Genomic DNA, 23945 nt, shown 5'->3' on the forward strand with positions numbered 1-23945 from the left:
TGATGTGGGGCTCGATCCCAGGACCCTGGGACCATGACCTGAGCCGAAGGCAGATGCTTAACCCCCTGAGCCACCCAGGCACCCCGGTTATTCTTTTTATAGCAGTTGGTGCCTCCCTGTCCTGGGGCCGGTGCTCCTCAATTAGTGATTCTTGGTGGTCTGCTCATCATCTGCAGTTCTACTGCCTGTGTCTGCCTCTGGGGAGTGGGGAGTGGGCAGCACTCCGAGGAGGGGTGTGAAGTGAATTCAGTATGAGACACATGGGCTTTGGAGCCAGACAGACCTGGTAACACACCCAGCTCCATTGCTTACCAGCTGTGTGATGCTGGGCAAGTCTCTGAGACCTGGTTCCTCCAATTGGAATAATGACCTCCCCTCAAAGAGGCTGTGTGGATTAAATTCAACAGCACATGAATACAGGCCATTAAAGCCTCAGGATGGCAGTAAATGGTATTTGTTTTCTGTCAGTTATGTAGGAGAAATTTTTTCATTCTTTAGTCTTTGACTAAATGTGATCAATTTAATGGTCCCAACACCACTTTCATTAATTAAGAAGCTTCCCCAAATCGTCCCAGGGGAAAGCAATTCAGCCCTTTATTTCTTAGTTTAAGCCTTTGTGTGGTTACTGGTATATCAGGTACATCTTTCCTTTACAGGGATACAGACTCATCACAAATTAAGTGAGGTCCCCATATCAACGGGCTCATTTTGGCAGAAATTAGATCATGGGCAGCCCTGTCTGGTGCGCCTGCATGAATGGCGTGGGAGGGGGGGTTATAATTTACTAAGATACATTCTAATGGACACTGGTATTGATATCATATTGATATCAATACCTTAAATGGTGCCCTCTGGCAAAGTTGTTGATGTGTCTCCTTGGAAAATCATCCCTCATTCCCAAACTCTTTCATGTTCTGGAAATCAGGTCATTTCTTCAGAACTGCTGCCCAAAAGCAAGGGTAGAGCTGGCCAGAGAGGTAAACTTTTTCAGATGGTTTTGTAGGAGGAACAAAGAATGGAATGGCATTTATTTAATGTCTCATCCAGACTAATACTAGAGTTCTTTGAAAGATCCCGACTTTCACCTAGAATACAGTTCCAACCCTTCACTCTCTGTGAGCCATCATTTAGGACTTTCTTCCTTCTTGCATATTTACAAGAGCCAACTCCAAAGCCTCCTCTTTCAGCATCAGAAAGCTGTTTACAGACAGGTTTTCAGCGTCAACAAGTCAAGTTCGAGTTGTCCAGAGACAATCCTTCCATCCTTGCCCTTGAACGTCATACACTGTGAGTAAGACTTAACTTTGCAGTGGGACGACCGCCCAAATTCCAATGGCCTCCCCTCCACAAGCCATTAAGCTTGTGATGTATGCGCTAAATTGGCTTTTCTGAGACCCAGGTCCAGGGGCTCAGCTAAAAGGCTTGTCTGTGCAGACAGAGTACAACCAAGTGAAGCCGTTACATTTTCCAGGCCGATTCTCATCAAGCTGTGTGAGAGGTTATATCCTCACTTGAAACAGGAACCTTCTCTAAGGAGCAAAGGTTTGCCTCACGTAGGCGGTCTGGCCCACAGAAGCCAATGCCCTCTGCCACAGCCCAGGGTCATTTCTTGGCCACATGCACGTGTGGTTAGACAGCCTCTGGTAGCAGTGGGGATGGCCTTCCTCATTCCTAAATCAGGTGAAATGAAGGAGCAGATCCACAAGGGCACAGAAGTGATCACTCTAGACGGAATGCTTAACTTACCAACTGCTACAGGAAATGACTGTGGTGTAGTACTTCCTACTTTGGTCACACTGCCCAGATATCAATCTGCAGTACACTTTGGAGAAGGTGTAGAGAATGCTTACCTTTGCCTATTTGTATAAGAGCTAGGCACAGAGAGCAGAGGACCAGATCCTGCCTCCACTGAACACTTAGAACTAGTGACCTTTCCCTCTGTCTAGAATGCTCTCCCTTCATGTGTTCTTCCAGTAAACTACTATACATCCTTTTAAGCCCTGACTCAAAGAGTCTGCATTTCCTGCACCCTTCCCAGGGTGGGATTTGCACCCTTGTATGCCCCCAGGTCTGGGACTGCCTTTGTTCCATGGTATTGCAATGATGTTTTTTTCTAGGTTGCTCTCCTGAAAGACTGACTTTCTGGGAGTGCTGTGTGACATATTCCTCTTATCAGAGCCTGGCACATAACAGGTCTTTTTTCTGCTGTGTTTGCAGAAGAAACCCAGAATGATTAATGATTTGTAATGATTTTATCTTACATGGACCAAAGAAGTCTGCCGTTCCTCCTTCTCGCTCACTCTTTCTTTCATGGTTATTTCAACTTGGCTTCCATATTCACAGTGGCTTGCCCACAATTTTGCTGTGCAGTGGGAAGTCCACGTGTCCCCACAGGGTGCCACACAACCCTGATGGGTGGGAGGCAATGGAAATGAACAGTCTTTCCTCAGACCACACTATGGCTCTGTTTCTAAACAGAACATTGGCAGGGCGGAGTGGCTTGGGACATTTGCTGTAGGGAAAGATCATGAACCATGGCTGGGAGTATGAAGTGGTCACACTTCCTCAGGCTCCCTGGAATAATCTCTCCCATGCGAGCAAAGGCACTATCTGCTCACAGAAAGCTGGACCTTAAGAAACCCTCCGGGAATTAAAAAAAACAAGAGTCTTGGGTGCAACCTAAGAGGTCTGTCCTGCCCAGGGACCACAGCTGCAGCCTCTGTGAGGCGTCTGAATCAATTCTGAACCAACAGTTGGAAAACTCTGCCACGGGCTCAGGGCCATAGGTGGGGTGATGGCCCGGGGCCTGTGGGGACAGCATGCCCATCCTTAGAATTCTATATGGACGATGACCACAGGCAAAACAGATGCCGAGGGCACTGTGAGAGCGAGAGAAACAATCTGAGGGGCCCACGGGGTGTGGGAAGGGATGACAGATGGCCCCTCTCTCAACACCTGTTAGTTGCCCTGGGGCTTCAGCTGGCTGAACAGGGAGCTGGCTGCTCAGTAGCCTGTCCAAGACTGGGGACTGACGGCGCTGAGCGTGGGGTGGGGAGGGAATGCCATCAGGCGGTAGGGTCATCGTCTGGTGGAGTAGAGGCCACGAGGACTGGTTTCTCCCAAAAGGAGTAAGTTCAACTGGCACAAAGTCACCCAAATCTCCTGAAGGAAAGCCCTGCTCCATTCTGAGTCCCAGAAGGCCAAAGTGAGGAGCCATACCTGCCCCAGGGAGCATTCTCGGCCTCTGCTGAGGAAGCGAAGGGCCGAGGCTGGAAACTAAGCTGAGGGGGAGGACGCCCTCGCTCTCAGCCCTGTCCAGGGCTTTAGGGCGGAGGGCGTGTTGCCGACTGGCTTGAGACAAGTACCTGGGGATCCTTGTCTCAGCCCTGCATGGCAGCATCTGTCGACTTTACACCTGCAATCATGGTACTCTAGTCTTTACTACCTGCTCGGGGAGATTTGCCAGCGAGTTGTATTTCATGTGCTGTGAAAATGCCCGAAGCTTCTGACCAAGGGTTGGTGTATCCAACTGAAGGCTTGGCCATTCTTGAAAATTCTGTTACAGACTTTGTGAGAATTCTAAATATGGTCTTGAAAATCCAAAGGCTTTGCTTCTGAGAACTCAAACCATGGAATGAAGCCAGCCAACACCACTTGGGTTTTTGAGGGTCCACTCAGCTAGACTCACAGTCATGCAGTTCTGCAAATCTTCAGGAAAACCACTTCTAATGCCTCCCAAGCAGGCCAGCTATTTATAAATGTGTGCCAAAGTCCGTTCTGGTGGTTTTTCCTTGGGAGAAAAGGATTTATAGTTGGTTCTGAGATACCCTCAGAAACTGAGTGACTTAAATTTCTTGTTTGGGTCAACAAATAATTTTGTCTATGAGGAAAAAATTCTCCATACAACACCACAGATGTTTCTGTGAACAACTCTCAGAGCATGCTCAGGAAGAAAACATCACCAGACACTGGGGAATAGGTACCCTGGTTGGTATGATTAATAGTATTTAAGAGGGTAGACAGGAGCACCCCTAACCTTATGCTAAGCTCAAACCGTGGTATGCCGCTGGTATAGAATGCTGGGGCTTTTCTTCTTCAGGTTCAACAAAGCTCACAGACATGGGCACTTCATGGAGGACGAATGGAATATTGTGAGGGATGGTAATGATGGAGCGGGCAACTCAGGAGGGGTCCAGGTTTTCAGGCTCATTAGGACAGCGATGCCAAACCCTGCTATCACCATCACCTAAAGCTTTCTGTACCTCCTGTGGGCAGCATTCTCTTCAAATGCAGGCTCAGATGTGGATGGGCCGTGGGCCTCGCTGCCCCAATTTTGGGGCTATCAGTGGAGAGACTGCCCCTTTGTCTGGCTGGCTGTCCCTCATGTGCTCATATGAAGAGCAATGACTTTGTGATTCTCTCATCGTGACTGCATGTGTTCTCCTTGTGCAGTGACCCACTCGAGCTTCCTGCACCAGTCCTGCCCAGGAGGGGTCACCCTCACACCCAGCCGCTAGAGACTGCGAAGCACTCTGAGGCACTCTTTTTTTTTTTTTAACTTTTTTTTTTTTAAGAGATTTTACTTATTTATTTGAGAGAGAGAGAGAGAGAGCATAGGCAGGATGAAGGGCAGAGGGAGAAGCAGACTCCTCACTGATCAGGAAGTCCAATGTGGGGCTTGATCCCAGGACCCTGAGATCATAATCTGAAGCCAAAGGCAGATGCTTGACCGCCTGAGCCACCCAGGCATCCCACTCTGAGGTACTTCTTTAACGATGTCAAACTATTCCTGAATTCATGCAGACCAAGTAAACATGTCTGTTTTATACTGTAGATTTTTTCTTTCAGCCCACAAATATTTACTGAGCATATACTACATGCCAAGCATTGTACTCGGGTCTGGAGATATAGCAGTGAGCAGAGAGAAACCCCTGTCCTTTTACTATAGGGGCCCAGGAGGAGGCAGAGAAACTGGTCAAACATGAAAATACATGGAATGTCAGCTGGTGACGAAGGAGATGGTGATCTCTGAACAGCAAAGGGGAACGAGAAGTGTTGGGACTGAGACCAGGCAGAGAGGGTGTCCCTGGGAAGCTCCGATTTGAAGGAGGTGAGCAAGGAGGTCAAGTGGGTCTCTGAGGGCAGGGTGTCTGAGTAGAGCGAAGATCGAGTACAAGTTCTGGAGGTGGGAGAGTGTCTGCTGTGCTCTAGGACCAGCAAGGGACAGCATGGCAGGGGTAGAAAGAGTGGGGAAGAAGAAGGAAATATGGTCAGACAGTGTCGGGAACAGACTGTGGAGCCAGCTAGTGTGCTGGAAGAATCTGGGGGGCAGGGAAGCCACTGGAAGGGTCTGAACTGTGGACTGACATGACCTGACTTGCATTTTGGGAGGCTCGTGCTGCCGCTGGGCCAGGAACAGACTGCAGGGAGCCAGGACGGAAGCAGGGACACCGGGGAGGGGCTCCTGCAATAACTGAGGGCAGGTGATGTCACCCAGGGTGGGGTGCTGGCAGTGGACATGGAAAGAGTGGTAACGTTCTGATTTGTTGTGAAGGCGGAGACATTAGGGCTGCTGGTGGATCAGATGTGAGATGCGGGAAGAGAGGCATCAAGGATGACCCAAGTAACTTTGACCTGAGTAACTGGAAAGACTGAGAAGGCATTTGCTAAGACAAGAAAGGCTGTGGGAGAAGCAGGTTGGGAAGGGTACGACTGAGAGTTCTCTTTTAGATAACATGGAGATTTGTCAGGCATCTGGGCAGAGATGGCCTGAAGGTAGCTGACTATCAAAGTCTGGGTTTCATGGGAGAGGTCTGGGCAGGAGAGGAATATCTCATGTCATCGGTACACACTGAATATAAAGCCATAAGCCTGGGTGAGATCTCAGAGACTGAGTGCAGACAAAAGGAGAGCCTGAGCCCTGTTGATGTTGGCGAGATGAGGAGAAAAAACAGCGAGAAAGGAGGAACCAAGGGAATGTGATGTCATGGAAGCCAGGAGAATGTTTCAAGGAGGTGGGTGGGAATGATCACACACTAGTAGTCAAGCCTCCACTTGAGACAAAATCTACAGTGGACTTAGGATCGACGAGAACTGCACATTCAGGATACAGATGGGAGTTTCAATCTATACTTCCGTCTTATGAACTAGCCCTTCATCCTCCAGGCCTTAGTGACCCTTTGAAAATCTTTATGTATACTGTGGGTCTTCTGCTCAGAAAAAGACAATCAGACACCCCTAAGGTTGCCGGGACCCCCAGTGCCAGAAGAGTCTACCCCAGAAGCCATGTTCATAACCAACCCTTCCCCGTCCACAGAGAGGTCACCAACCAAACTGTCTCAGAGCAGAAATTCAGGTGTTGAGCGTCTCTGGGCTTCTCCAGGTATGTTTCCAAAGGCTGGAATGAGTCGAACTTTCTGGGCCCTCAGGGTAGTATGTACAGAATGTGAATGGGCTGGCTCAGGTCTGAAAGCAACAGCCACGACAAGTAAGAACTCACCACCATCTCCTGCACATGGAACATCTCTGCCCCTCCAGGTGACAGCCGATTGGGGAAAGCGATGCTGACAGATGACCCAGGAAGGGTGCTTGGCCCAGTGTTATAGACCTGTGGGTGACAGACACACACAGCACATTTTAGTAGAAATACACACCTTCATTTCATGGAATGCAGTAGGTACTCCCACAGACTGTAGCTTTAGGATCTAGAAGGTCATGACTTCAAGTGTACTAAAATATCGAATAATGGCAGACTTTAATGAAACAGAAATCCTTCCAATATGCATCTGAAACCCCCAAACTTTCAAATTACCTTATTCCCTTTCATCACGTTCTTGCCTGCTTCTTGCTAAAAACTGCATTTCTTTTTACGTACCTAGGAATTACTCATAGGCTAATACACTTGGTGGGAATATAGACATCATGTGGTCCAGTGGTTCCCAACCTTTAGCATGCATCAGGATGACCAGATAGGCTTGTTAAAATGTATACTGGGGCAGGGTCATGTCCAGAGTTTCTGAAGTGGATCTGGTGGAGGGAGGGCATGAGGGAACTTAAGGACATGCATTTCTAGTAAATGTTCCCAGGAGATGCTGATGCTACTGGCCCAGGAACTGTACTTTGAGAAGCACTGATCTGGTCCAAGCCCTGCCTTTTACAGTTTGAGGTAACTGAGAAGACAAAGTGGACTATCCCCAAGCCAAATGGTGTAATTTACAGAAAGGGCTGCTCTTACCACATGATCCAGATGATTGGGTTTCCATGTAATTTACAGCTAATCCATTGCTAATCCTGTTTGAGGACCTCTGTGCATTTCTTTTCTGCCCCAGGATTTGGTCCTGTAAAACTTTACCTTCTCATCCCCCCACAGTCCTCCCTGTTTTCTGTCTCCAGAGGCCCATCATCTCCTGAGAAATGAGAGGAAAGACGGCGGCCACAAAGAGAAAGATAAGGGAAAGGAGATAAAGCAAAAGTTGAACACGAAACTCAAGGAAGAAATGGGATATAAAGAAGAATTAAAAAGATGGGTAGATGTGTAGAGACAGAGAGTAGATTGGAGGCTGCCTGGGCCTGGAGTAGGGGGAATATGGCAGGCAGAAGAATGGCTTTCAAAGATATTTGTGTCCCCAAATCCATGGACCCTGTGAATATGCTATGTGGCAAGGGGAAACTAAGGTAGCTAATCAGTAGCCCTTAAAATGAAGAGATTATCTTGGGTGATTTAGGTGGGTGTAATGTCATCACAAGGGTTCTTACACGGGGAGGAAGGAGACTGTCAGAATCAGGGATGTGGACTGTGGGAAAGATGTAGCTGGCAATTTTTGGCTCTGAAGATGAAGGTGACCCTGAGTTAGAAGTGCAGTAGCCCGGAGAAGAAGCTGGAAGGGGGAAAACAGATTCTTCCCCAGCAGCTCCAGAAAGGAACCCAGCCCCACTGACACCCTGATTTTAGACCAGGGAGACCCATGTTGGACTTCTGACCTCTAGAACTCCACAGTAATACATTTCTATTGTTTTTAGCCACTGAGTTTATGGTCATTTCTTACAGCAGCAGGGGGAAACTAACATAGGGATTGACTGCTGAAGGGTATGGAGTTCCTTTTTTGGGGTGATGGAAATATTCTAAAATTAGATTATAGTGATGGTTGCACAATTCAATAAACACACTAAAAGTCACTGAACAGTATGCTTTAAATGGGTGAGCTTCAAGGTAGGTAAATGAGATCCCAATAAAGACGCTATTGTTTAAAAAAACATGAGTAGAAGCGAAAGAGAGAAGAAGCTGGATGCTTGCTCTGTGGCCTGGGGGCTAGAGAGAAAAATCAGGCATTCAAGGGTCTCTGACATTGGGGTCAACAGGGCAGAGCCAGGAGATGAACAGAACTCTAGCCAGGTCTTTACACACGACAGAACATATAAGGATCTAGGCACCAGCCAGCTCTTCCCTAGAAAAGCGTGTGTTCATTTTTTGCAATAGTTGGGTTCCGCTTCAAAGCACAAAAACATGATGGAGTAGAAGGGGTCCCTGCCAACTCTTGATTTGAAAAGAACAAAATTCACCAAAGACAACAGCCCTAAGACACAAGAAAAGGAAGGAATATCTAGCCACAACTGAAATAACTAATTGGAAGTGGAACATGAGAACACAAAATTGCAAAGAAAACTACTGACATGTCTGGGAAATCCCAATGAAACGGGAAGTGGGGGGGAGAGAAGAGTGGGTTTGCTTTGCACACTTTCATACAGTACAGCCAGATGGGCAAGAGGGCCTGTGCTGCCATAGTCATTTATTCTTAACACATGCCTCAACATCTGATTCTCCGCAAATGCTCTTGAGTGGCAGCTGTATTATTTTTCATCGTTCTTTTTCAGGTGAGAAAAATGATGGACTCTTGATGGAAAAAAAAAAAAAGCTATCAGTGGTCAACACATCATCATGTTTCTGTTAAGAAAACTTTGACGGGATGTAGGAACCAGGCCCAAGACTAGTATTTCTGCCTTTCTCCCATTGGTGTCTGCAGTGAAGTCTTTAAACCATCACGTAGCTTGTTGAATAACAGCTTTTTTTTTTTTTTTACATTTTTTTATTCTAATAAACATATAATGTATTTTTATCCCCAGGGGTACAGGTCTGTGAATCACCAGGTTTACACATTTCACAGCACTCATCATAGCACATACCCTCCGCAATGTCCATTTCCCCACCACCCTCTCCTGTCCCCCCTCCCCCCAGCAACCCTCAGTCTGTTTTTCGAGATTGAGTCTTTTATGGTTTGTCTCCCTCCCAATCCCATCTTTTCATTTTTTCTTTTCCTACCTCCCCCCAACCCTCCCGCATTGCATCTCCACTTCCTCATATCAAAGAGATCATATGATAGTTGTCTTTCTCCGATTGACTTATTTCGCTAAGCATAATACCCTCTAGTTCCATCCACGTCGTCGCAAATGGCAAGATTTCATGTCTTTTGATGGCTGCATAGTATTCCATTGTGTATATATACCACATCTTCTTTATCCATTCATCTGTTGATGGACATCTAGGCGCTTTCCACAGTTTGGCTATTGTGGACATGGCTGCTATAAACATTCGGGTGCACGTGCCCCTTTGGAGCACCACGTTTGTATCTTTAGGATATATACCCAGTAGTGCAATCGCTGGGTCATAGGGTAGCTCTATTTTCAGTTTTTTGAGGAACCTCCACACTGTTTTCCAGAGTGGTTGCACCAGCTTGCATTCCCACCAGCAGTGTAGGAGGGTTCCCCTCTCCGCATCCTCGCCAGCATCTGTCATTTCTTGACTTGTTAATTTTAGCCATTCTGACTGGCGTGAGGTGGTATCTCATTGTGGTTTTGATTTGTATTTCCCTGATGCCGAGTGATGTGGAGCATTTTTTCATGTGCCTGTTGGCCATCTGGATGTCTTCTTTGCAGAAATGTCTGTTCATGTCCTCTGCCCATTTCTTGACTGGATTATTTGTTCTTTGGGTGTTGAGTTTGATAAGCTCTTTATAGATTTTGGATACTAGCCCTTTATCTGATATGTCGTTTGCAAATATCTTCTCCCATTCTGTCAGTTGTCTTTTGGTTTTGTTAACTGTTTCCTTTGCTGTGAAAAAGCTTTTGATCTTGATGAAATCCCAATAGTTCATTTTTGCCCTTGCTTCTGTTGCCTTTGGCGATGTTCCTAGGAAGAAGTTGCTGCGGTTGAGGTCAAAGAGGTTGCTGCCTGCATTGTCCTCAAGGATTTTGATAGATTCCTTTCTCACATTGAGGTCCTTCATCCATTTTGAGTCTATTTTCGTGTGTGGTGTAAGGAAGTAGTCCAATTTCATTTTTCTGCATGTGGCTGTCCAATTTTCCCAGCACCATTTGTTGAAGAGGCTGTCTTTTTTCCATTGGATATTCTTTCCTGCTTTATCGAAGATTAGTTGACCATAGAGTTGAGGGTCTATTTCTGGGCTCTCTATTCTGTTCCATTGATCTATAGGTCTGTTTTTGTGCCAGTACCATACTGTCTTGATGATGACAGCTTTGTAATAGAGCTTGAAGTCTGGAATTGTGATGCCACCGACTTTGGCTTTCTTTTTCAAAATTCCTTTGGCTATTCGAGGTCTTTTCTGGATCCATATAAATTTTAGGATTATTTGTTCTATTTCTTAAAAAAAAATGGATGGGATTTTGATAGGGATTGCATTAAATGTGTAGATTGCTTTAGGTAGAATAGACATTTTCACAATATTTGTTCTTCCAATCCATGAGCATGGAATATTTTTCCATTTCTTTGTGTCTTCCTCAATTTCTTTCATGAGTACTTTATAGTTTTCTGAGTATAGATTCTTTGCCTCTTTGGTTAGATTTATTCCTAGGTATCTTATGGTTTTGGGTGCGATTGTAAATGGGACTGACTCCTCAATTTCTCTCTCTTCTGTCTTGTTGCTAGTGTAAAGAAATGCGACTGATTTCTGTGCATTGACTTTATATCCTGACACTTTACTGAATTCCTGTATAAGTTCTAGCAGTTTTGGAGTGGAGCCTTTTGGATTTTCCACATATAGTATCATATCATCTGCAAAGAGTGATAGTTTGACTTCTTCTTTGCCAATTTGGATGCCTTTAATTTCTTTTTGTTGTCTGATTGCTGAGGCTAGGACTTCTAGTACTATGTTGAACAGCAGTGGTGATAACGGACATCCCTGCCGTGTTCCTGACCTTAGTGGAAAAGCTTTCAGTTTTTCTCCATTGAGAATGATATTTGCGGTGGGTTTTTCATAGATGGCTTTGATAATATTGAGGTATGTGCCTTCTATCCCTACACTTTGAAGAGTTTTAATCAGGAAGCAATGCTGCACTTTGTCAAATGCTTTTTCAGCATCTATTGAGAGTATCATATGGTTCTTATTCTTTCTTTTATTAATGTATTGTATCACATTGGTGGATTTGCGGATGTTGAACCAACCTTGCAGCCCTGGAATAAATCCCACTTGGTCGTGTTGAATAATCCTTTTAATGTACTGTTGGATCCTATTGGCCAGTATTTTGGTGAGAATTTTCGCATCTGTGTTCATCAAGGATATTGGTCTGTAATTCTCTTTTTTGATGGGATCCTTGTCTGGTTTTGGGATCAAGGTGATGCTGGCCTCATAAAATGAGTTTGGAAATTTTCCTTCCATTTCTATTTTTTGGAACAGTTTCAGGAGAATAGGAATTAATTCTTCTTTAAATGTTTTGTAGAATTCCCCTGGGAAGCTGTCTGGTCTGGACTTTTGTTTGTTTGGAGATTTTTGATGACTGTTTCAATCTCCTTACTGGTTATGGGTCTGTTCAGGTTATCTATTTCTTCCTGGTTCAGTTGTGGTAGTTTATATGTCTCTAGAAATGTATCCATTTCTTCCAGATTGTCAAATTTGTTGGCGCAGAGTTGCTCGTAGTATGTTCTTATAATTGTTTGTATTTCTTTGGTGTTGGTGTGATCTCTCCTCCTCCATTCATGATTTTATTTTTTTGCGTCCTTTCTCTTTTCTTTTTGATAAGTCTGGCCAGGGGTTTGTCAATCTTATTAATTCTTTCAAAGAACCAGCTCCTAGTTTTGTTGATTTGTTCTATTGTTTTTTTTTAGTTTCTATTTCATTGATTTCTGCTCTGATCTTTATGATTTCTCTTCTCCTGCTGGGTTTAGGCTTTCTTTGTTGTTCTCTCTCTAGCTCCTTTAGGTGTAGGGTTAGGTTGTGTATTTGAGACCTTTCTTGTTTCTTGAGAAACGCTTGCACCGCTATATATTTTCCTCTCAGGACTGCCTTTGTTGTGTCCCACAGATTTTGAATCGTTGTGTTTTCATTATCATTTGTTTCCATGATTTTTTTCAATTCTTCTTTAATTTCCTGGTTGACCCATTCATTTTTTAGAAGGATGCTGTTTAGTCTCCATGTATTTGCGTTCTTTCCAAATTTCCTCTTGTGATTGAGTTCTAGCTTCAGAGCATTGTGGTCTGAAAATATGCAGGGAATGATCTCAATCTTTTGGTACCGATTGAGACCTGATTTATGACCCAGGATGTGGTCTATTCTGGAGAATGTTCCATGCGCACTGGAGAAGAATGTATATTCTGTTGCTTTGGGATGGAATGTTCTGAATATATCTGTGATGTCCATCTGGTCCAGTGTGTCATTTAAGGCCTTTATTTCCTTGTTGATATTTCGCTTGGATGATCTGTCCATTTCAGTGAGGGGAGTGTTAAAGTCCCCTGCTATTATTGTATTACTGTCGATGTATTTCTTTGATTTTGTTATTAATTGGTTTATATAGTTGGCTGCTCCCATGTTAGGGGCATAGATATTTAAGATTGTTAGGTCTTCTTGTTGGACAGACCCTTTGAGGATGATATAGTGTCCTTCCTCATCTCTTATTATAGTCTTTGGCTTAAAATCTAATTGATCTGATATAAGGATTGCCACCCCAGCTTTCTTCTGATGTCCATTAGCATGGTACATTGTTTTCCACCCCCTCACTTTAAATCTGGAGGTGTCTTCGGGTCTAAAATGAGTTTCTTGTAGGCAGCATATTGATGGGTTTTGTTTTTTTATCCATTCTGATACCCTGTGTCTTTTGATTGGGGCATTTAGCCCATTAACATTCAGGGTAACTATTGAGAGATATGAATTTATTGCCATTGTATTGCCTGTAAGGTGACTATTACTGTATATTGTCTCTGTTTCTTTCTGATCTACTACTTTTAGGGTGTCTCTTTGCTTAGAGGACCCCTTTCAATATTTCCTGTAGAGCTGGTTTGGTGTTTGCAAATTCTTTCAGCTTTTGTTTGTCCTGGAAGCTCTTTATCTCTCCTTCTATTTTCAATGATAACCTAGCTGGATATAGTATTCTTGGCTGCATGTTTTTCTTGTTTAGTGCTCTGAATATCTCATGCCAGTTCTTTCTGGCCTGCCAGGTCTCTGTGGATAGGTCCGCTGCCAATCTAATGTTTTTACCCTTGTATGTTACAGACTTCTTTTCCCGGGCTGCTTTCAGGATTTTCTCTTTGTCGCTAAGACTTGTAAATTTTACTATCAGGTGACGAGGTGTGGACCTATTTTTATTGATTTTGAGGGGCATTCTTAGCATCTCCTGGATTTTGAAGTTTGTTCCCTTTGCCATATTAGGGAAATTCTCTCCAATAATTCTCTCCAATATACCTTCTGCTCCCCTCTCTCTTTCTTCTTCTTCTGGAATCCCAATTATTCTAATGTTGTGTCGTCTTATGGTGTCACTTATCTCTCGAATTCTCTCCTCGTGGTCCAGTATTTGTTTGTCTCTCTTTTGCTCAGCTTCTCTATTCTCTGTCATTTGGTCTTCTATGTCACTAATTCTTTCTTCTGCCTCATTTATCCTAGCAGTGAGAGCTTCCATTTTTGATTGCACCTCATTAATAGCTTTTTTGATTTCAACTTGGTTAGATTTTAGTTCTTTTATTTCTCCAGAAAGGGCTTTTATCTCTCTGGAGAGGGTTTCTCTAATATCTTCTATGCCTTTTTTGAGCCCAGCTAGAACCTTGAGAATTGTCATTCTGAACTCTAGATCTGTCATGTTACCAATGTCCGTATTGATTAGGTCTCCAGCCTTCGGTACGGCCTCTTGTTCTTTTTTTTGGGGTGAGTTTTTCCGCCTTGTCATTTTGTCCAAATAAGATTTGCTTTCTCCTGCTGTGGAATTCCGCTGTTCTTGGTGAGTGAAGTTGGTTTTAGATGGGTTTCTTGTTGATCTTCTGGGGGAGGGGCCTGTTGTAGTGATTTTCAAGTGTCTTTGCCGCAAACGGAATTGCACTGCCCTTGCCAGGGTCCGGGCTAAGTAATCCGCTTGGGTTTGCTTTCGGGAGCTTTTGTTCCCTGAGCGCTTTCCGTAGAGTTCTGGAGGACGGGAATGAAGATGGCGGCCTCCCAATCTCTCGGCCGGGAGGAGCTGAGAGCTTGGGATTCCGCTCCTCAGTGCGCCCTCAGAGAAAAGCGCCCAACCGCCCCACCTCCCTGGCCTGCGGTAGCGCCTTAAAGAAAGCAGTCAATTGCTGGAACCTGGAGAAAAGAGCCCGGTCGCTTCCGGTCATCTCCGTGGCCTCTGGCTGCGCTCCGAGCCCACCCAGCCTGCGACTGGCACAAGGTAATCCTGGGCTGAGAGCTCACTCCTCGGCTTTGTCGCTGTAGCCGGCTTCCCCGCTCTAAAACCTGCGAGCTCTGCAGCACTCAGACACCCCCAGTCTTTCTGTGACCCCGCGGGACCTGGGGTTATGCTGACCCCGCCTGGGTTTCCCCCCCAGTTTAGCCTCTGAAGCGATGTCTCCCAGTGGAGCAGACTTTTAAAAGTCCCGATTCTGTGCTCCGTTGCTCCGCCGCTTGCCGGGAGCCGGCCCCTCCCCCCAGGGTCTATCTTCCCGTCGCTTTGGATTCACTTCTCCGCAAGTCCTACCTTTCAGAAAGTGATCGATTTTCTGTTTCTAGAATTGTTGCTCTTCTTCTCTTCGATTTCCCGTTGGATTTGTAGGTGTTCACAATGGTTAGATAAGCTATCTAGCTGATCTCCTGCTACCCGATGTCGTCTCAGCCTGCTACTTCTCTGCCATCTTGACTCCTCCCCCCATGAATAACAGCTTTTAAAAGACAGAAAAATCACTGTATGTGGGAAGTCCTGTGCTCTTTGTCAGGAGTGATGCTATCAGAATAAGGCCAAAGAGGAGAGTTTTTATCTACTTCCTGATTCCACGCTCTCCCACTATCACCATCCACCTGGCCCATGGCCTTTCTGCATGACAGTCAAAATAATGACAACTGTATCAGAAAATGAATCACCAGAAGATTCTCAAGGGAACGGTCAGCTTTGCTGACCCAGGAGGATCTCCTTCCCATCAATGACACATGCTATCCATCTTTGGACCCGGTGGACTCTTGTAATCCTCAACGGAATGCTGTGTACTTCCTCAAGCAAACTGGTAATCAAGAGGTTTATCTAAGCGGCATGGCTGTCACTCATCCCGGCAGCATTCTCTAGCCTGTATCCTAGGTCAGGTCAGATGGGAAGAAAGCTCTTTGCTTCAATATGAAACTTTAAGTTCCCCGTAAAGATGCCTTCAGAGAAACACGACTTAACCATATGCCCTCAAGATCTATCTATCTTCCTTTCTTTTCTCCCTTCCTTCTCTCCTTCCTTCCTTCCTCCTCCCCTCCTCCCCTCCTCTCTCCCTTTCTTTTCCTTTATTTTCCTGCCTTCCCTTCCCTTCCCTTTCCTTTCCTTATCACCAGAGGGTGATAAGATTTTTTGATCTCTGGTATACCTCAGACTCACTCTTGTCCTAACACCTGTACCCTCTTCATTACATGGTGTGTGTCCTTTGGATCCTTCTGAATCATCTTCTGGACTGTATCTTTTGTTGTAACACACCTCAAAAACTCCAAGAGTGGGTAGGTAATTAAAATTAAAATGATTTAAGTGAAATCACTCCATCTGGTCGTTATCTGTTTCCTATCCACCTGCAAAAAGCAATGGGGGAAAAAAGAAACTACTTCTGAGCAGCAGATTAGAAACACAGAGGTCCTGCTCACAGAGTCACTGTGAGGTCTCAAAAGCAGGTCTAACCCTACCTTCCCCTTTTCCTAAATGGAGCATAGGGTGTGACAGTAGGGGCTTAGCTGGTCAGGAGGCACTTCCTCTCTGAGCTGGGGACATGTGTTCCCCAATCATGATTTCAGAGGTCTCTTGCCCAGGAGAAGACTTTAGAGAGAGGGAGACCATTGTTTGTGAGAGCCCACAAATGTTTTGCTGCCTCCTTCTCTGGACCCACACCCCATGATTATGTCTCACCCCCTCGGTCCACCTAGGAGTGGCCATGGGGAAAGAAAATAGTCATTACTGGCCAAAGTCGATGCCAGACCACGAAACCATCTTCTCCATGGGGAAGAATGGGGAAGAGGCAGGGGACAGCTCTGGGAGCTGGAACGGAGAGACACTGGCTGTAGGTCAAGGTGCACCATGGGTGAGCGAGGCCCACCTCCTTCACGTCATCAACAGCTCCTGGCAGTGTGCTTGGCTACACCAGTGGAGCCTGGATCCAGTTCTTGTCAACTGAGGACAAGGGACTGGATGAGGCTGAGGTCCTTCCAGCTTAATAGGCAAAGATGCTCAGGTTGAACAGTGCAGGCCTGAGAAGTTCTACTTCATAGCAGGGCTCAGCCAACTATGGCCAACAGGCCACCCCTGGCCTGCCACTTGTTTTTTGCATGGTCCGCAAGCTAAGAATGGTTTTACATTTTTAAATAGTTGGAGAAATATTCAAAACTAGGGTAACATTTCATGACATGTGAGGATAATATAAAAATCCCCAATTCAGTGCCCATTACTTCAGTTTTGCTTATTCACTGCCTCTGGCTGCTTTGGCACTCTCGTAGCACAGTTGAATAGTTGCTACAGACATTATACGGTCCACCGAGCCTGAAATACGCACAGGCCCTTTACAGAAAATGTCTGCCCACCCGGTCCAAAGAAGGAAGAGGGTTCTTTGTGATGTCCATGGTCCACATGGAGTGGACCTGCTGAAAATGATGCCTGTGTGACTGCGAAGGGCCAGCCATGGCTCTGTGAGGGAGGAGCATGCTGCTTCCCATGGGGGGACGTATGTATTCTCACACCCCTTGGCTACTGGGAGACTGCACTTCCGAATGCCTGTCCATCTATGGGAGGAGTGGGGTCCAGGCGGAGTCAGCATGGAGAGCCCCCGGAGGAAGAGGACTCAGCAAGTGCCTGGGACTGTCCGGCCCACAAGGTGAATAGGATGGAGAACTGAAAGGGGTCCTTTGGGGCCATCAGGGTGGGGACATTGGCCAGAGGCCTTCTTGGGGAAAGTAGGTGTTTATCATGAAGTTTTTCTTCTAAGAGCTGAGAAGGAGAGGGGTCTACACAACAGAGTAACAGACAGGGAAGGGATTAATTTTGTATGCTTACAGAAAACACATACACACACATGCACTACCCTCCAGCCAACCAGGCTGGGACAAGTTTCTCCTGGAAAGAGCCTGGCTCTTGAGCTTCCCTTCAGGAGAAGACCTATCCCCATAGGTCCTTCCGTTGCTGCCAGTGACAGAGACGGTCTCTTGGGTTGCGTACCTGAAGGGTGATGTTGAGGGGCTGGAAATGACACTCCAGGTCATCTAGCTGAATGAAGTTAGATGCGTCCACAGACTCGCCGTACACAAAGGAGGTTGGAGACATGATTCTGCAAGAGGAAAGCATTTAATCCATCATCCTAAACCTCGGTCAGGCAACCCATGGTCACTGCTGTCCTGAGAACCAAACATCTGCCTCTATTTAATCCAGAACCTTGTTCCTTCCACCGTCTTCACCAAACCCTTCCCTTCTGGAATTGTTACTTCTCTGTCCTATACATGGACATAGCCAGAGCTGTGTTTTCTAAGCAGAAGTTTCCAGGAATGTCTTCTCATCTTAGGTCAAAACAATAAGCCACATATACAAGTATATACTGGGATTACATTTCTAAAATGAGGAGGAAGACAATGGTAGCTTAGATTTCAGGTTTGTTTGTTTTTTTTTAAACCAGATGACAGAATTTTACATGTTGTGTTTTATCATTTGAAAAAGATTTTGTGGACCGAGGAAGATTATGGCAAGTTTTTAAGAAATAAATATAAATGAATTATATATTTAGCATCCTAAGCCCCACCCTGTGATAAATTCATTAAAAAACATTTAAGTTTGTCAGACTACTAAAATCACTAAAAATTCGGTGTTAAAAGTTGGGTCTGTTCAACGACAGCATTTTCCTTCACATTTCAAACAGTGGCTGCTTAAGATGTGATTAAGAACTTAAGCTCAGTGTATAGCGATGCTTTCAACATTGTCTATACGAACAAGCCCAAGATGAGACCAAGCCCGGACTCACTGAAATTCCCAAGAATAGATTCTAGATGAGATTCCAGAAGCTGTTCCCTTGCCCAGATACAGTCATGTAAGATTTTTGGTACCAAGTCTGAAATGGCAGCAATTCATCTACTTTCAACTTAAATGCATTATTTTAGAAATGTAGTGAGTTCCCAGTTGTTATCAAATGGCAAGAATTGGTTGGTTTAAATCAGCCTTATTTTATGTACTGGAAAGATCAGAGGTTGACTCGTGTGTTTAAGGGATGGCTTCAGTTGGGGGCTGTTAATGCCTCGACAATGAGGCCTCCTAGGGCCTGACAACAGGATCAAGTGTGTTCTCTCCCCCCCTACCCTGCCCCCTGAGGACAGGGCTTGGTTCAGGCCACATTCTCACTGTGCCTCTGATGAGACAAGTAAATAAACCACATGGCTAAAAATAGACCCATGAACAGAGGCAAATCTATGCTAATTTGCAAATATAATCCACTGATGCCTCCTGTCTGAAGGACATGAGGGAAGACGCCCAGAGCACAGGAACACCCAGAGGCTCACTCTGGGGCCCAGCAGCCTGGGAGCTACTGCAGAACGGCTCCTTCTGCGGTGTGTTAACGCTTCTGCCTCTAGCCAAGACCGGGACCTGGAAGCACTCGAAGAGTGAAAAATGAGAAACACTGAACCCCCCAGAAAGTTCAGCTTGCATTTGGGGCAGGGGTTCAATGGGTCCTCATTTGATCTGAACTAATTGTGCAAATCCTTTTTCCACTATCAAAGAGGTATGTGCTCTGTTTTCTGAAGCCAGAAACAGGAACCGAGTTCTCGTTTTTCTAGGCCTGGGCTCCGGCTGAAAACCGCCCAGGCTGTGTCGGGTCCCTGCAGCCTGGAGCCTCGCCTTCCGACGCTGGGGGCGCTGAGCGGCTGTGGACTTCACCAGGAACATGCTGTGTCCCACCGTGATTGTTCCCTGCCCACCGCCACTGGCTCTGCAGAAGGGGTTAACAGGAACCTGCAAGGCCAGCGCTGGCTGTGTCTCTAATCAGAATGGTGAGCCTTTCTGCAAGGCCACCAGGGCTTACAGTAAGCTCTGGCCCAGCCGCAATTGGCTGAGATTTGAATCCCATGAATCCTGGCCCTCTGGAGGGGTGGGTGCTGGAGAAATAGCCACATAAAGGTGTACAGGGTGCTCGAAGACATTCTGGGGCTTAGCCTTGACATCAAACCTCTCCCATCACCCAGCAGGTACGTGGGTAGCTGGGAAAGAGGGGAAAACAAGGTGGGAGGAGGGCACGAGCCATAGCTAAAACTGTCTGCATTTCAAGGCTGGGAAGAAGGGGAACGGGCAGGGCACAGACTCCTGGCTACCCATGCAAATACAAGAAAAACACAGCATTCCCCCACCCCCCAACTCCCCTGGGGTGTTTTGGCGACCCAGGACCGGCTGCTCACCCAGTGATGGACGAGTCCACTTCGTGCATCAGCGGCACTGTCAGTGTGAGGGTGTTGTCATGCAGGGACTCGGAACGTTCCACGTTGCCACTGCGTGGGAAGAGAGGGATGAGGGCTGGTTGGTGCTCGCTCCCCGGGAGCAGGTTTTGTTATTCTGGGTTAGACCTCGACCTGTCAGTCTCCAAGGGCTGGCTGTGCACCTGATGTCCCCTCGGGTCTGTTTCTGGTCCCGGTGCAGAGGCACGGTGGGCCTGTCGTCTCAGCTGTGATCCCTTCCCAAAGATCTGAGTACAAGCAGTGTGCTGGGGCGGTGACCCCAGGAGACAGCAGCAGGGAGTGGAGAAGAGACAGGGAAGGGAACGAACGCAGAAAAGGCGGGTGATCCAGGTCAGCGCTGTGGGGAACTGGGTTTGGACTGGCTGGGGACATCTGGGAGGCAGCATGGAACACACACCTCGGTCTTCCCACAGGAGGTGGAGCTTTATCCATGAATCCTGAGATCTGCTGCAGGGATGGGGTGGGGGGCAGGGAACAGGAATTTGCAGGCACCTGTGCTATGCACCCGAGTGAGTGGGCTGTGGCCCAAGAAAGCCTTGGCAGAGTGGTGCTGGGAGCCAGAAGCTGTCCGGTGGGTGCAAGGAAAGGTGAGCGCTGAATGGTTATGGCTGGGCACCGACAGCATGTGTCACTTCTAGAAGTGCTTGTTCCATGAAGAACAGACCGGCAAGGTCAGGGCACAGCAGCTGGGAAGGGGTTTGCTGGACTTGAGCTGCCATTTCCTACATAGAGGCATCACCCGCCCTCCTTGGACAGCCGGCCAAGCCTGGGAGAGAAGCCCTGGCCAGCCCCATCATGATAAAGACCACGGGAGCTCCCCTATAGACTTCTGGCTGCAGCATGTCCGTCCACGACGGGCATCCCCCTTGGAGTGAGAAAGCAGGGAATGGGGACTGTTGTGGTCTTTCTGGAAAGGGCAGTGCAAGGAAGCTGACACTGTTGGGTGGCTGCTTTGTGCCAGGCATACTGCACAGCATGATCTCACCGGGTCCTCCAAGGAACCCTAGAAAGGTGGGGGACTGCCTGCCTCTGACAGGTAAGGAGCAGCTCAGAGAGATTAGGGAACTTGCCCAAGGATCCACAGCAAACCAGGTCAGCCAGACTCCCAAACTAGGGCTCCGATAGCAGATTTGGAAGGTTGCGGGTAGGGAGTGGGGGAGGGGAGAGGAAGAAGCGGAGTAAAGGGAGGAGAGAAGACCTAGCTTTCTTCACCATTTTCTTACATTTCCAAGATGATTGTGATTATTAATTCTGTGGAAGTACCACCTTGGAAACAGGCAGGGCCGTTTCCAGGCAGCAGTGCAAGCTGCCGGGGCAGCACTTCTAGCTGGTTCTACCACATGGCACGTCTGTGGGATCCCAGCTGGAAGCCAAGTGCATCCTCCAGGGGTGGAATGTAGGGACCCCAAGACCCACTGAGGTTTGGGCACAGTTCACTGGCCCACTCCCCCCGCCACATTCCCTGACCCCTTGCAGAGTTCCTGCCCGCTCCCCGCCCTCCCCCACTGCCCCCACTGCCTTCCTCTCCCACCAGCAAGTGCTAAATGCAACAATACTTAAACAGAAGCTCACATCCCCTCTTCTTCTTTCTCCTATTGTTCTGAAACAATGGGAGACTGTGACTCTGACCCCTGACTCCTCATCTGTCTTCTGCTGATGGGGTGACATCCATCCCTCAGAGGGCAGTGTGCAGAAGCAGCAGGATCAGGTGCCCACCTGGCCTGATTCCCTTGCCCTTCCTTTCCCAGGGGGGTAATAAAAGCCTTAGAGTCACCGCCAGAGGCAGATCAGAGGTGACATGGAATGGACGGGACTGGGACCGGTAGCGCCCTGGCCTGCAACCCAAACTACCCCCCACCCCGCATCCTGCCAGTAATGGGTTCCTGATGGACGCGCCACCCCTTGCCCTGCCATTTGTCCAGCCACCTGTGGCTGCTGGCAGCTCGGGCCCGACAGTCTCATCTGTCATTGGGGGACTGCTCCAGACTGACTGGAGCTGAAACGTTGAGATACAGAGGCCAAACATCAAAAGGCTTGCAGCCACTCCACTAGCTCGTGACTTGGGATGCCTTCCCAAGGTCTGCAAAGCCAGGCTGCTGAGAGAGCTCTGGAGGACTGTTTAGGCTCAACTTTACAGGAGAGCTTCAAAGGGTGGTGACGGGGAGGACAGAACGATTGATATTTTAACGGTGGCTTTCAAGATAAGGGGCTTTAAGGATCTTTCTGCCGAGCAGGGAGTCAAGTGCTGGAACCCGCCCTCTGGGGTGGTAAGACTGTTCTCACCAACATCTGGGAAGAAATGAGTGCCTGCAATATTCTGTGGCATGTTTAACATATAATACAGCTTCTTTGCCGTCAGTGATTCCAATGTTAGAAGATTCTGCTGATTATTTCAGCTGCCAATACTAGGCGTGCCCTGATGCAATGGAGCACTCACTCTTCGTGCCCATGAGGGGATGTTCTTGATTTTAGGAAGCGATTAGCGTTTTCTTAGTGCCCAGCATTGCATCTGATAAATTGCACATGCTTCGTAGAAGTCTGCTGAGTGGAAACGTGGCCCATATAGAGCCAGGGGCTCCAGATGGTGTCTCAGCCTTGGCTGCTTATTAGAATCACCCGATGAGATGATTTCACAGTCCCAACGCTGAAGTCTCAGCCCAGACCTATAGATCTGAACCTCTGAGGGATGGACCAGGGGTCGGTGGTGTTTAAAGCCCCCCCGATGACTCCCATGGGCACCGCTGGCATCTAAGGATGGGTGATTCTAACAGATAGTGCTCCCACTGTGATGGTGTTGCCCCCCCCCCCCTTCTCTGGCACCACTGATTAGCCCTGGGTGGGGTTGGGAGGCAGGCGCAGTTTCCGCTCTTTGACAAGGAAGTCCCTTTCATGTCATTTATTTCCTGCCCCGGTGTTCCTTCCCAGGAATACCAGGTGGACAGGAACCACTAATGGATTTGTCCAACCACCAGGAGTTTTCAGTGGGTCCAAGAAACAGCAGGAGAATTAGGAATTTCCAGGTTTGATTGGCCATGGGCCTCCCTTTCTGAAATTCTATAAACTCTGTGGACCAACTGTTGCATGCCTCAGTTCCCTCTTTGAAGACTTTCTGCCTCTGGAACGTAGCGCAAACTCTCTGAGGCCACGTGGGCTTTCTGTGGCCCAGCCCAATCTCCTCTGTTGTTGCATCTCCCGCTGCCCTGTCTGCTTGCCCCTGAGATGGCTCACGAGTCCCCAGCTCCCACCACCCATCTGGCTGTCACATACTCGGCACTGTGCCTCTGTGTCTTCAGCCTGAAAACAGACTCCTCTGTTTAGATGCCATCTCCCCAGGGAGGCCCTTCCGGATTCTGGCAATGGGAACCAAGTCCACCTTCCCTACGCTTTGTACGTAATTTCTATTAGATCACAGTCATGTTTTATGTGAATGTGAATTATGGGATCGTGAAACAGGCTGAATAAGAAATAACCAAGCCTCACATGATTTCAAAGCTTGCAAGCCCAGCCAAATGTGATCTGTGATGAAATGCTAGCACTCCACAGTGGGCCACCCTTGCCCCGCTAGAAGGCCGTGCAGGATTTCTGGGCTTGCTGGGCTGTACTTGAAGTCACGGCTGTTGCTATTTACCCTGACTTTTTACATATGCTTAATGCATGTTCAGAAGTCCAGCCAGGGCCGAACTAAAGGCCACAAAGCCATCACCTCTGGAGTGGAAGTTGGACGCAACCACACAGGGTAAAGAAGGCCAACGCACACTGTGACGTGCTGTGCTCTTATTTTTAGGAGACAGAACATTCTCCAAAATATTTGTGATAATGCTAAAACAAAAAAAAAAAAAAGGGAAAGAAAGAAAAATACAGAAAACAACACTGAAGCCAAAATATGTGATTGTGGTTGTGGACTGAGGGGCTCTGGTAATGTATGCTTCCAGCATCACAGTCATTCCCAAGGGAAAGGGAATCTTGATTTTGTGAGCTTTAAATAACGTTGAGACTGAGGAAGGCCTCAAATGAAAACAAAACTAAAAAGCAGTG

The 23945-nt window shown here is 47.2% G+C and overlaps 1 protein-coding gene across 1 annotated transcript in view; it reads right to left on the reverse strand.

The window, feature by feature from the left end:
* The window catches only part of ITGA9 (integrin subunit alpha 9), a gene marked incomplete at its 5' end in the record, with an annotated part of 332275 nt that overhangs the window by 53263 nt on the left and 255067 nt on the right, over positions 1–23945 (reverse strand). The window contains 3 exons of the mRNA XM_080801218.1: positions 6500–6607; positions 17638–17746; positions 19854–19943. Of these exons, the coding sequence (XP_080657344.1) occupies positions 6500–6607; positions 17638–17746; positions 19854–19943 (307 nt within the window). The remainder of the gene's footprint in view (positions 1–6499; positions 6608–17637; positions 17747–19853; positions 19944–23945) is intronic.

This window comes from Martes martes, assembly GCF_963455335.1.
Source record: "Martes martes genome assembly, chromosome: 1".
Lineage (NCBI taxonomy): Eukaryota > Metazoa > Chordata > Mammalia > Carnivora > Mustelidae > Martes > Martes martes.